The sequence below is a fragment of the Haliotis cracherodii genome, unplaced genomic scaffold, assembly GCF_022045235.1.
Source record: "Haliotis cracherodii isolate W230 unplaced genomic scaffold, xgHalCrac1.p SCAF_24, whole genome shotgun sequence".
Classification (NCBI taxonomy): domain Eukaryota; kingdom Metazoa; phylum Mollusca; class Gastropoda; order Lepetellida; family Haliotidae; genus Haliotis; species Haliotis cracherodii.
This window is the reverse complement of record NW_027266280.1, coordinates 2,682,252-2,694,960: the sequence shown is the minus strand read 5'-3', so window position 1 is coordinate 2,694,960 and position 12,709 is coordinate 2,682,252. Positions and strand designations below refer to the sequence as shown.

At 41.7% G+C, this 12,709-nt stretch overlaps 1 protein-coding gene across 5 annotated transcripts in view; it reads right to left on the bottom strand.

The window, feature by feature from the left end:
• The window catches only part of LOC139472279 (helicase domino-like), an 81,161-nt gene that overhangs the window by 30,236 nt on the left and 38,216 nt on the right, over nt 1-12,709 (bottom strand). For 4 of the 5 annotated variants that reach the window (XM_071254704.1, XM_071254700.1, XM_071254701.1 and 1 more), the window contains 9 exons: nt 10,122-10,258; nt 8,354-8,540; nt 5,912-6,115; nt 5,565-5,697; nt 5,188-5,433; nt 4,527-4,646; nt 3,395-3,529; nt 1,730-2,005; nt 705-883 (listed from right to left, as the gene is read on the bottom strand). In XM_071254704.1, coding sequence (XP_071110805.1) covers nt 705-883; nt 1,730-2,005; nt 3,395-3,529; nt 4,527-4,646; nt 5,188-5,433; nt 5,565-5,697; nt 5,912-6,115; nt 8,354-8,540; nt 10,122-10,258 — 1,617 coding nt within the window. The remainder of the gene's footprint in view (nt 1-704; nt 884-1,729; nt 2,006-3,394; nt 3,530-4,526; nt 4,647-5,187; nt 5,434-5,564; nt 5,698-5,911; nt 6,116-8,353; nt 8,541-10,121; nt 10,259-12,709) is intronic. The other variant, XM_071254699.1, reaches the window with a different exon arrangement.

Genomic DNA, 12,709 nt, shown 5'->3' with positions numbered 1-12,709 from the left:
GTATGTAGTTTGGCGATAAACAAAACACATAACAAAACTTGATTGATAGATCATAGGATCTGTATGTACATTGTCACGCTTGATTATTGCAGGATGTACTGAAATATTTTGGTTTCTGAAATATGTACAGGGGTAGATACCGTGGGTGAAACCCAACTAGTTCGCAGCTTCTTTCGGATTTGTGGCTTATGTTTGTTTGATGCCGCACTAAGCAATATTCCAGTATGTAGACAGCAGTCTATAAACGATCAAGTCATACTCAGGCAATCCAAAGACAGATATCACAAGCATCGATCTACGTAATTGGCATATGATGACATGCATCAACCAATTCAACGAGCCTGACCACAAGTTCCTGTTTGTCGCCTCTTATGACAAGCATAGGGTGATGAAGATCAATTTTAACCTTGATCTTCACAGGTAGCTCAATTCTGTCACCTCTTACAACATGCTGGGGACACGTTCTATCGCGGGTTACCACGGGGTAGTGGTTTATGTATTATGGGAGAAATCACATAGTGTCTCAATTTTCAACTGTCACTGATTAATGGATTAGTGGCCATGGCTATCCCTGATGTAATAGTGCCTTGGAAGAATTTCAGAGGATCATGACACCCAAGGATCCTAAAACGAATGAGATTGATTGAATGCAAACTATACTCTCGCTTGCAAACATCACTTTGATCCTTGTAGCTTCTACATACCAAAAACAATTCAGATTTTTCCTCCTCTTTTTCTGCTTTCAGCCTCCGCTCCCTTCGGTCATCAGCTGGAACACTTCTAGTTGCCATAACAACTGGGGCTATGGAATCGGTAGGTTTACTTGAGACGACACTGACCTGAGCCACAGTGGCTGAAGGTCGTACATTGGTGCTGGGTACAACTGGAGGAAGAGAGCATGGGGATAAATGTCAATATTTACTAACTTTGTGATCTTGAGTCACGAGATAATTTCAGTAAACCCAATAGTCTTATCTCAATGTTCAAACGTTTGACATTCAAAAACACAACAATATGTTCTCTTGACTCATTCAAAATTATTTCTGGCCAGGGCTACAGATCAGGTACAATCGTTGCAACTGTCTTTGGTATTGGCCACTGATCTTGTCTGTAATAATAATAAACTACACAATTTCTCAACCCGCAAAAATCAAGGCTGCAGTGAAATCCACAGAAACTTGTGATAAATCAAGCGAAAAGGGTAATACTGTATTCGGCGTAATAAGCGCCCAGGGCGTTCTCAAAATTAGAAATAGGGGGCTCTAATTAGAATATTATTTTGGTGAAAAAAAAAAAGAATTGAAAGATAAATTACGTGGTTTATAGTTTACCTACGACAGATATATATTTTTCCAGAATTTAATTTCCCATAATTAAGGGTGCATATAGCACATGAGTGCGTATTATACGCAAATAAATAAGTCTTGTGTACATTGATTGATCGGAAGGGGTGCTAATTGGGATTGTTCACTGGCCAATATATTAGCAAATATCGCCGTGGGCGCTTATTACGTCGAATACGGTAATACCAGCCCCATGAATTAGATTGCAGTTTTTAGGGAAGATTGTTGTAAAACTTTCAATGCAGAAACAAAACACTAATCCATACACAGGTCAGAGCATAACAAAGTTCAAGATGCACAAGATATCCACAAAGTACCCCAGCACATATTTGATGGTGTCTACATAGGATCATTTCAGCCCTAATACCGGACATATCTTCACAAACCTTTTGTAGTTGCAGTGGAGCTGGAAATGGTGCTGGAAGCGAGGGTTGTGACAGGGGTGATAGCTCTTATTGTGAAGGGCATACCCTCCGAGCTGACACCCATTGGGGTGACCCGCATGATGGGTTTCTGAGCAGAGAGGATGCTACCAGATGGCAGCTGTACGGCAGGCACACTCTTCACTTGAGTAACGGTTGGCGTAACTGTCGTATTAGCTGACATAGGGGAGCTGGCTGTCAAGGAAGAAGCAACATTTAATGCTGGGGACCGGCCATTTACTGAAAAGAAAGTTGTTGCAGATGGAAACAGATTTGTCAGTCATTACTGTTGTAAACTAAGTGAATGTTGTGGTACCACATCAGTCAGCATATTCCATCTATATCCGGGTGGACCTTAATCAATTGTCTGGGCCCTGCAAGCTACTTGCAACAGCACAAGCAATAATCTTGGGTGTCAGGGTTCACACTATCTAAAAGTCTCGAAGGACAATCATGATTAAACAGAAGAGCTATTCTGCCCGCAAATCCCGAGCTGCAACACGAGATGAAAACTGACGACATAAAATTCTTGAGATGATAACGACTGAAACGTCTATTCATACCTATATTATTTGTAATTGATTGACCTTTGAAATCTATAAAAACTTATATTTATCCAATAAATCACATTTTTGCAACAAATCAACAAATTATTCCTTTGCTTGAGAAATATCACTGCAGTATACGAGGCTTGATCTGGGACATATCAATGCAGTGTACGAGGCTTGTTGTGGGACACATCACTGCAGTGTATGAGGCTTGTTCTGGGACATATCACTGCAGTGTACAAGGCTTGTTCTGGGACATATCACTGCAGTGTATGAGGCTTGTTCTGGGACATATCACTGCAGTGTACAAGGCTTGTTCTGGGACATATCACTGCAGTGTACAAGGCTTGTTCTGGGACATATCTATGCAGTGTACGAGGCTTGTTCTGGGACATATCTATGCAGTGTACGAGGCTTGTTCTGGGACATATCACTGCAGTGTACAAGGCTTGTTCTGGGACATATCACTGCAGTGTACGAGGCTTGTTGTGGGACATATCACTGCAGTGTATGAGACTTGTTCTGGGACATATCACTGCAGTGTATGAGACTTGTTCTGGGACATATCACTGCAGTGTACGAGACTTGTTCTGGGACATATCTATGCAGTGTATGAGGCTTGTTCTGGGACATATCACTGCAGTGTACGAGACTTGTTCTGGGACATATCACTGCAGTGTACGAGGCTTGTTCTGGGACATATCACTGCAGTGTATGAGGCTTGTTCTGGGACATATCACTGCAGTGTACAAGGCTTGTTCTGGGACATATCACTGCAGTGTACGAGGCTTGTTCTGGGACATATCACTGCAGTGTACGAGGCTTGTTCTGGGACATATCACTGCAGTGTACGAGGCTTGTTCTGGGACATATCATTGCAGTGTACGAGGCTTGTTCTGGGACATATCAATGCAGTGTACGAGGCTTGTTCTGGGACATATCACTGCAGTGTATGAGGCTTGTTCTGGGACATATCATTGCAGTGTATAAGGCTTGTTCTTGGACATATCACTGCAGTGTATGAGACTTGTTCTGGGACATATCACTGCAGTGTACGAGGCTTGTCGTGGGACATACGTACCAGAAGAGGATAATGAAGATGAAGCAGTAGACACAACATTTTGTACAGGTATCACAGGTTGTATGGGGGCAGCAGGGCTGGACGTGGCTATTAACTGCTGGCCAGATGATGTCTGAACTATTTGTATGAGGCCGGCTGAAACATTAACATGGGAAGGTGAAGTGATAAATATTGGCACTTGTCGTCCTTGCTAAACTTGCAATAGTTAAATTATCATAAGGACTAGTAGAAATTTGCCATTCTTAAGGGTTTTGCTGTATGTTATTATAAGGACTAGAAGACTAAACATGTTAGTTTTTATCAGTGCAAAGTGTAACTTTCTTTATTTGTTTTTAATGCCGCAGCCGGCAATATTCCTGCTACATGACGGCAGTATATAAATGATTGAGTCTGGACCAGACAACCTAGTAATCGATTTTGTGAGCAAAAACCTATTCCGTTAGGGTTCGATGACACAGAATCAACCAAATCACCAAGTCTGAAGCAACCAATCCATTAAGTCGCCTCTTATGAGTGAGTGAGTTGGGTTTAACGCCGCTTTTAACAGTATTACAGTTATATCACGGCGTGTCAGCTTAATGTGGGAGGAAAGCCCGAAGTGATGCAGGTATCTCGCCTCTTATGAGTGAGTATGGTTTTACGCCTCTTTTAGCAATATTCCATCAATATCATGGCAGGGGACACCAGAAATGAACCTCATACAATATATCCATTTCGGGAAACGAACCCGGGTCTTAGGTGTGACGATCGAACGCTTTAACCACAAGGTTAACCGACCGCCCCTCGCCTCTTACGACCAGCATTGGTTGCTTGAGATCAATTCTACCCCCACACCCAAAAGGGTCTTAGTGTAATGCAGGACTACAGCCACGCATGTGTGGAATATATCCCTCAATTTTCCACTAAAAGTGATTAATAATGAAGCTATTTTTTCAAATTGTAAACAATCTTATTAATGAGCTTGCAATGTTCTAGAATTTTTTTCATTTGTATACTTATCCTGCATTATTATAAATATTGCTACTCAGAAAATTATCAAAAAGAAACTTCTACTGAAGGAATTCAGACTTGTCAGACTGATTGGGCGTGTCCAAACGCTTCTGTGTGTCGTGATGTGCATGGGTTCACATACCTGGCAGCTGCGACAGCTGGCCGGTGGGTATCATGAGCCTGGTACCCTGTTCTGTTTGCTGAATCTGTACAGTAATAGGCTGGGAAGGTATCACAGATGAGGAGCTGGAGTGGAACACACCTGCAAACATTGAAACACAACTCAAGCACGGAAACTGGACAACAAACATCTTAAAACTTAGTCTTTGTTACAAAAGATTCATAAGATGAGCTTCTAAAAGAGTTACTGACTTTTTTTGGCCAGTCAGCAAAATTTGAGCCCAAACGCATTAGCCAGTTAATGGCCTGTTGAGGTGTGGAGAACCAGTGGTTGATAATAAGAACAATAAGCTACAAAGAAGCACAATCAGCCAGGTGACCATTGGAGGCTCAACAAAACCACCCACAGGACTTCCAAGATAAAAGGAATGATTAGTTGCAGTAACAGGCGACTATGCATTGTTGTAAGAGGCAACTAATGAGATCATGTGGTCAGGCTCTCGGCGACTTCGTTGAAGCATGTCATCGTATTCCAATAGCGTGGATCAGTGCTCATGATGTCAATCACTGGATTATCTGGTCCAGACTTGATTATTAAGACAGCCGTCATATAGCTGGAATATTGCTGAGGGTGACGATAAACAAGAAACAAACAAAACTTTCACACGTCTGTTAAAGAATACCTTGCAATAATTGCTGAGGCACCACTTTGGCCTGTATTGTTGCTTGCATGGGCATGGCAGTGGGTACAGTTACACTTGCTGATGAGACTACAGTGACTTGCTGGCTTGTGGGCTGAGGAGGTTGAGGCTGAGGATGGGTCTGGGGCTGGGAGGTCACAAGTGACTGCACCATTACAGGGGCAGCCGCTGTGGTTGTGGCCGGTGACTGTGATTGGCTCACAATGCCAAGTCTAATCGGAACAGCACCTGGAAGTAGCAGCAATAGTACTAATTTCATCTCAACATGTCAGGGATAACTTGGATCAAGTATGAACAGAATTACTACAAGCAATGTGAAATACACATTTTTTGACATTATTCTGATTCAAAAGACAAACCTTGAGACGTTTGCACTGGAGTAGGGTGCAGGATCTGACTTGGAGTAGAACTGCGCACTACTGTCCGCACCAACTGCACTGGGGATGCCGATCTGGCCTGATTGATTGGCACTAAGGGAGATGAACGGCCAGACTGTAATAAGGAAGTTAACACAATACAGTATAAACAAAACAAGTGAAAGACAAGTTGAAAGGGTTGATAAAAATATTTAATCTGTCTGGTATAAACACATTCAGTTGAACCCAGGGTTAGAATTCCAATTCTTATTTTCAGGGACTACCTGGGAAAAAATGTTTTTGTAGCCATGTGGGTACTTGGCAAAAAATTAAAGTTTGCGGCCTGTTACCTGAGGTGTTGCTGGTGAGACACTTCTGAAGGTGAGAGGCTTCAGTTTCCCAGGTTTGAGTCTGGGTGGTGGATCGGGTTGGTCGTCCACCTCCACTATAAGTCGCCGTGGTGTCTGCAGTTTCTTCACTCTGTGGGCAATGAAAGCAGGAAGGTCGAGCTCCATCTCCGCCAGACTCGGGTACAGCGAACGTAGATCCACATCCTGATGAAGAAAGTATATCTCAGAGGTGGCGAGGTGAAATGCGGTTCAACGACGCCTTCAAGTTTATTGCACTTACATAGTGGCGTGAATACGTGCATGTGCGTGTGCTTGCTAGTCCGGACTGATACCGATTTATAGTGCTAGCCCACTGAGATACCATGCCGCAGTTCAACATGAATATTTGTTTGTTTGTTTGTTTGTTGTTTAACACCACACTCAGCAATATTCCAGCTATATGACAGCGGTCTATAAATAATCTAGTCTGGACCAGACAATCCATGAGCATTGATCCACGCTATTGGGATCACTTGACTCAACCAAGTCAGTGAGTAAACATGAATACCCAACTCAGACACAGTATACTGACTCCGAGCCAAACAGTCCTTGCTTTAACCGTTAATGCCGAGTGCCAGACAGGGTAACAAGTACCATCTTTTAACGTCTTTTGGTATGAAGTGGCCGGGGATCGTATTTCTCAGAACAGCCTCAACATTCATGTTCCATGCTGAATGGGGTATAGAAGGCAATGAAACTGATGTAATGTAAGAACAATTCTTCCTGAATTTAATATGTAGAATGGTGGCATACTCCAGTCAGAAACATTCAAGCTCCATCATGGTTGTGTGAAGTAACTGGACAAGGAACGCACACCAATTGTAGATGGGCGCAGTCAGTGTATGCTTCATTAACACATCACTCAGCAATATTTCAGCTACACGACTGTGGCCTGTAAATAATCAAGTCTGGACTGGACAATCCAGTGATTGATATTGCGAGTCTTCCCAAGATCACTCTTCTAACTACTATTCATTGTGAACAACTAATCCCCATTTTAAGTTCGTCAAAATCACAAGCGTTAAGAATAGGATCTACACACAGTTTCATGGATGATTTTAACTATAAGGCCACCTGACCACCAATACATCAATACTGAGCATCTCAAGTAGTAATGTCAATGTAGCTCAACACTACAAGATTTTCATTCATGATAAGGGTAAATATTGTCTGTGACAGGAATCATATGCAGGGATTATTACAGCATACGAGTTTTAAACAGACTGTTTTCTCTATCCCAGTTTTGAAGTCCGCATATGACAATAGTATGCCACAGTGGTTTGTGAGCTTAGGGAAAATTGATTATGCAACTTCAGAACAGTTTCTATAGGTCTTAGTGTTAATATATAGATTTATTCAGGTGTCTGTCCCACTTTGTGTCCATGCTTAATCAGGTATAGTACTGCAAGTTGAACATTGTTCTGTATGTGCACAAGGTATCAAATATGCAGGAAAGATGCAATATTTGTTCACATAGAAAAGATTTTCATATCACCAAACTTGAACTAAGCTTTGGGTATGTTGCGCAATATTGTTTGAGCAAGACGGCATCACATCGATGCATCGAGCTAACCCAAAAAGTAGTTCCGTCAAGCATAGCTAGGTGATCTCATTGGCATATCTATCGGATCCTATATAAACCTTATCCGCTAATCGCATTGATAATACTATCCATTATGTGATAAAAATTGTTCTATCCTTTCTTCCTAACAATGACATACTGTCTGCGTAAAGGATTTGGCAGATGCACAAGAAGCTATTAAATGAAATTGTTAATGTTGTCTATGACAGGCATCGCATGCAGGGATTATTACTGCATACAAGTTTTAAACAGACTGTTTCCTCTATCCCAGTTATGAAGTCCACATATGACAATAGTATGCTACAGTGGTTTGTGAGCTTAGGGAATTCATTTGTATATATCCTTTCTATTTGTTTGACTTCGTTTCTTTTTGTGTGTTATTCAATGCTGCACTCTGCAATATTCAGGAAATGGCTGTTCACTCCAGTGATTGATATTAAGAGCATCGATCCAGAGGCATCTGGGTACGATGACCAAGTCACCGCCTCTTTCGACAAGCACAGCTTGCAGGGAACCTAGACCTGGAATCCGCATGGGTTATGACAAGCACCTCTTGACCTTCATGCTTAATTTCGACCACTGCATAGCTGGCGATTTCAACTAGAACTATTTAAATATGATTGCAAGTGATGGATGGTAATATGGAACTATACAAGACGCACAAGGAAGAGAATTTACGTTTTGGATTATATGCTTACTCCTTCATTAATTGGTGAAGGTAAGCAAATACTCCGAAACATTGTGTTCCTCAAAATGAAGAAATTTCTCTTCCTTATGTGTATCACTTTGAAATGCCTTTCAAAGACCTATATAAGACGAACCTTGAATGGATCATATTCCAAGGCCCGTGCAACTAGTGAAGATGTTGTGTACGTTATTCCTCTCATTTGGAATGGTGAAACAATTGGTCTTGGATCAAAGAGGTTTGGATGGTTGCACACTTTCCTCAGCTGCATCAGAACATTTATCACACTCATGAAGTGGCCTTGGGAAAGTGTCTCCTTCGTTCTGGAAAACATACATGTATCTTGCATTAATATCATTAGTCAATGAGTGAGTGAGTGAGTTGGGTTTAACGCCGCTTTTAACATTATTCCAGTTATATCACGGCGTGTCAGCTTAATGTGGGAGGAAAGCCTGAAGTGATGCAGGTCTCAGATGTTTACCACTTCGGTGAAACCCACGAGCACGGGTATGGTGCTGACAAACCTAGAAACATAATCGGGGCGAACCGGGATTCGAACCCACAATCATAGGTTTCTGGCGTGCCCAAGGGACGCAACTCTGCACAGCGAATCGCGGCGCCTTAGACGACTGGGCCACCCGTGCCCCCCATTATGCAATGAGGCTGAATGCTATCTACAGCTGTGTATTGGGCGGCGCAGAAACTGGGATTCGTATTGCTAGGCCTTATCTGAAGTCGGTATGTCAAGATCATCAATTATTCATATCTTACAGATGTATTTTGCATGAGTCTTGTAATAGGAATTCCTCCAGCCCCATGTACAGGGACACACCAAGAAGCCTCTCGTTGGCTTGTTGAATGTTTAAACATTTGACATATGAAAACACAAAAGTATGTTCTCTTGACATGCTTAAGTCTATTTTTGGCCAGGGCTACAGATCAGGTACAATTGTTGCAACTGTCTTTGGTATTGGCCATATTTGACAACCTAAACAAAACATTTCTCTTTCACAGTATGATACTTTAGAAAAGTGTTTGCAATCCTTACAAAAAGTGATGCTGCCCCCATTGCCATTCCTTAGACAGAAAACAATCGTGATGTAGCTCCCACTGACACATCAAAAACCCTATACAACCACGTACTTGTCAGATCATGTTAACTCTGGTTTACATGTACACTACAGTTCAAACAAACAGGAAGAGCCATGCCTTTATAAGCATTCTACATCTGATACAGGTAACACATGGGGTATGATAGTTTTGTGGTTGTACTGGTTGAAGGGCGATCTCAAGATTATTGCACTTATATACAGAGACGTGTGTATGTGTTTACTAGTCCTGACTATATAGTTGGTTGGTTGGTTGGTTGGTTGGTTAACTCCGCACTCAGCAATATTCCAGCTATATGACGGCGGTCTGTAAATAACTGAGTCTGGACCAGACAATCCAGTGATTAATATCATGAACATCGATCCGCGCAATTGGGATCGATGACATGTATCAACCAAGTCAGCGAGCCTGACCACCCGATCCCGTAAGTCGCCTTTTATGGCAAGTATGGGTTGCTGAAGACCTCTTCTACCCCGAATCTTCACGGATCCTGACAATATAGTGCTAGCCCACTGACATACCGTGCTGCAGCTGAACACTGGTACCCAACCCACACACAATATACCGACTGAGCCGACCAGACCTTGTTTTCTCTCTAAAAAGCCATGCAAGAGGTTGGGTAACAAGTACCACCTTTTACTGTGTTTTGGTATCTAACCACCGTCCTTCCACTCTCCAGGCAGATGTCCTATCCACTACACCACGGCAACGGCCACTTGGTGAAGGGACTTGCACCAAGAAACTAAGTTTGTACTTAATATCGTGCAATGACAAGAACAAACAAATGAACTCACTTTGTCTGTGACATAAACTCATCATAGAGGAACCTCTGTCTCTTTGACAGCCGACACATGACGACGTGTTCATATTTCTTTGGCATCTGCTTTTCAACGTCGTCTTTCAACCTCCTCAGCAGGAAGGGTCGCAACACCTGAAACACAAGCAAGCACATAAAGAACATAGTTCAACACTTTGCCAAGGCAACAGCACTTGGAGATTGTTCAATACTTCTAAGGTTAATGTCTATGGAATAATATTTGAATCAGAAAATGTATGGTTCACGCACCCAAATGTTTGGTTGATTTTGTTGTTTAACGCCGCACTCAGCAATATTCCGACTATATGACGGCGGTCTGTAAATAATAGAGTCTGGACCAGACAATCCAGTGATTGACAGCATGACGCACCCTAATGTAGATTTTGGGGGTTATTTTGTCCATAAATGGTATTTTTACTTTATTTTCTTAACTTTTGATGTATTGTAACATAATATTCCACGCTATAAATCAAAACTCTTGACTTGTACTGATAAAAGGGAAATTGTAGTGGCCATAAACTTTCTGAGTCCCGTGATGGGATTCAAACCACTGACCTGATCTGAGGTCGGACGCCTTGTTCACATGACAAAAAGGTTTAACCCCATCAGAAAGCTGCCAAGGTGAGCTATGTCATCTGTGGGATGACTTCACGCCCCGCTACACAAGTAGTCTCAACAAAGCCATAACCTAACTGGCTCAGTCCCACTACAATATTGTTTATGAAGTATAAACGTATAAACAGTGTTTACTCTTGTAAATCCTCCAAGCGGACAAATCCTGGGGCTGAGACGTACAGCAAGCAGTATACCATGTGTAGTCCAAGGACCACAAGGTCACCAGAGGAACACACATACTGTATTGGTGTCCTCGACGGTGTAAATAGCCTACTCAATGAGGCAGGTATGCCACTGGCTTATCTCAAAAGGGAAATGGAATAAGTTTCAGGTGATGGAACTTTCGTCAGTGATACATTTATCATAATATGAGCTTTAATTTTTCATGTTTTATCAGACTGCTGCATTGGGCAACATCTGCTATTTGTCTGGAGCACGAGTCTAGTATTACTTATTTTGGACTGGCTAGATCACATAATGATTGTCTATATGCTAAGACTAGAATCGGATGACAAAGTGAGGGGAAGTAATATCCCAATTATTAATGCTTGTGTAGGGAAAATATTAGGACTTGGCCAAGTATATACTTTATTAATGGCGGGGAGAATTGTTGACTTTCAGTTGATGTTTTTTGTTGTTATTGAACACCGTACTCAGAAATATTTCAGCATGGCGGTCTGTAAGGAATTGAGTCTGGACAAGACAATGCAGTAATTTACACCATGAGCACCCAATCCTGTTAGTCACCTCTTACGACAAGCACAGCTGTCGCCTCTTCAACAAGCAGGGGTTGCTGAAGGCCCTTCTACCCCGGATCTTTCCAGGTGGTTGCAGATCATGCAGACGGAACATTTGTATGTGCAAGCTTCTATTAATGTAGTAAAACATATTGATCCATTTATCATTCAGTGTTTCAGACAAGGTGTCCAACCACTCATATCGTGTGATCAGGGCATAGGTATCTGATGGCCTTACTCTTCGAGATCAGTAGCGACTTGTCTTGCAAAATTGTCAGACAAGTGAATCCTTTTAATGTCTCGAAATCACAACAAAGGCACACAAAAAGACTGCATAAAAACAACAATATAGAGACGAGGACTCTTTATAAAGTTGATTCATGTGTGTGTCCATGCTTAGTTACACATAAAAAAGGTACAAGTTGGACATTGTCGTGAATGCACAACTACCTAGGAAAGAATAATGCCAGGTTGAAAACAAGATTTGTTGACATTATTTTTGGGATTACTTTCTCAGCAAAGTACAAATTCTAGTACTTCTTTTGGGTAAAGTCCCTTCGGGGATTTGAACCCACATTCTCAGAGTGAGGGACACTAAGTCAGCAACCTTATCCGCTCAGCCACCAAGACTTCAAAAAAAATTATGCAAGTCTGACAACTGGAAGTCTAGATCACTTACTTTGTGCACACCTCAAAGTGTCTATTGGCACGGCTTCCATGGACGATGCTATGTTATGAATACACAATGCCTTTAAGAAAGTGTTCAAATGTAACATGTTATATTTAGGATTATACTTTCTTAGTAAACTAGAACTTCTATTACTTTATGGGGAGGAGTTAATGTTTTCCCAAATATATAAATAATATTCCCTGTTTCAGACAAGGTGTCCAACCACCCATATCGTGTGATCAGGGCATAGGTATCTGATGGTTTTACTCTTCGAGATCAGTAGCAACTTGTCTTACAAGATTGTCAGACAAGTGAATCCTTTTAATGTCTCGTAATCACAAACAAGTTCGCATGCAAAAACATCACAACAAAAGGTTAACCAAAAACAACAGAAGGCAATGATTTGTTACAGTTCAATGTTTGGATCCGGAAACCAGATTCAATAGGTATCTTATATAGTGTTTTTTTCATTTCACACAAATATAGACCTGTAGTTGAGGTTTCCAGGTATCCAGGTGGGGTCTGAACAAGTGGGAAATTGTG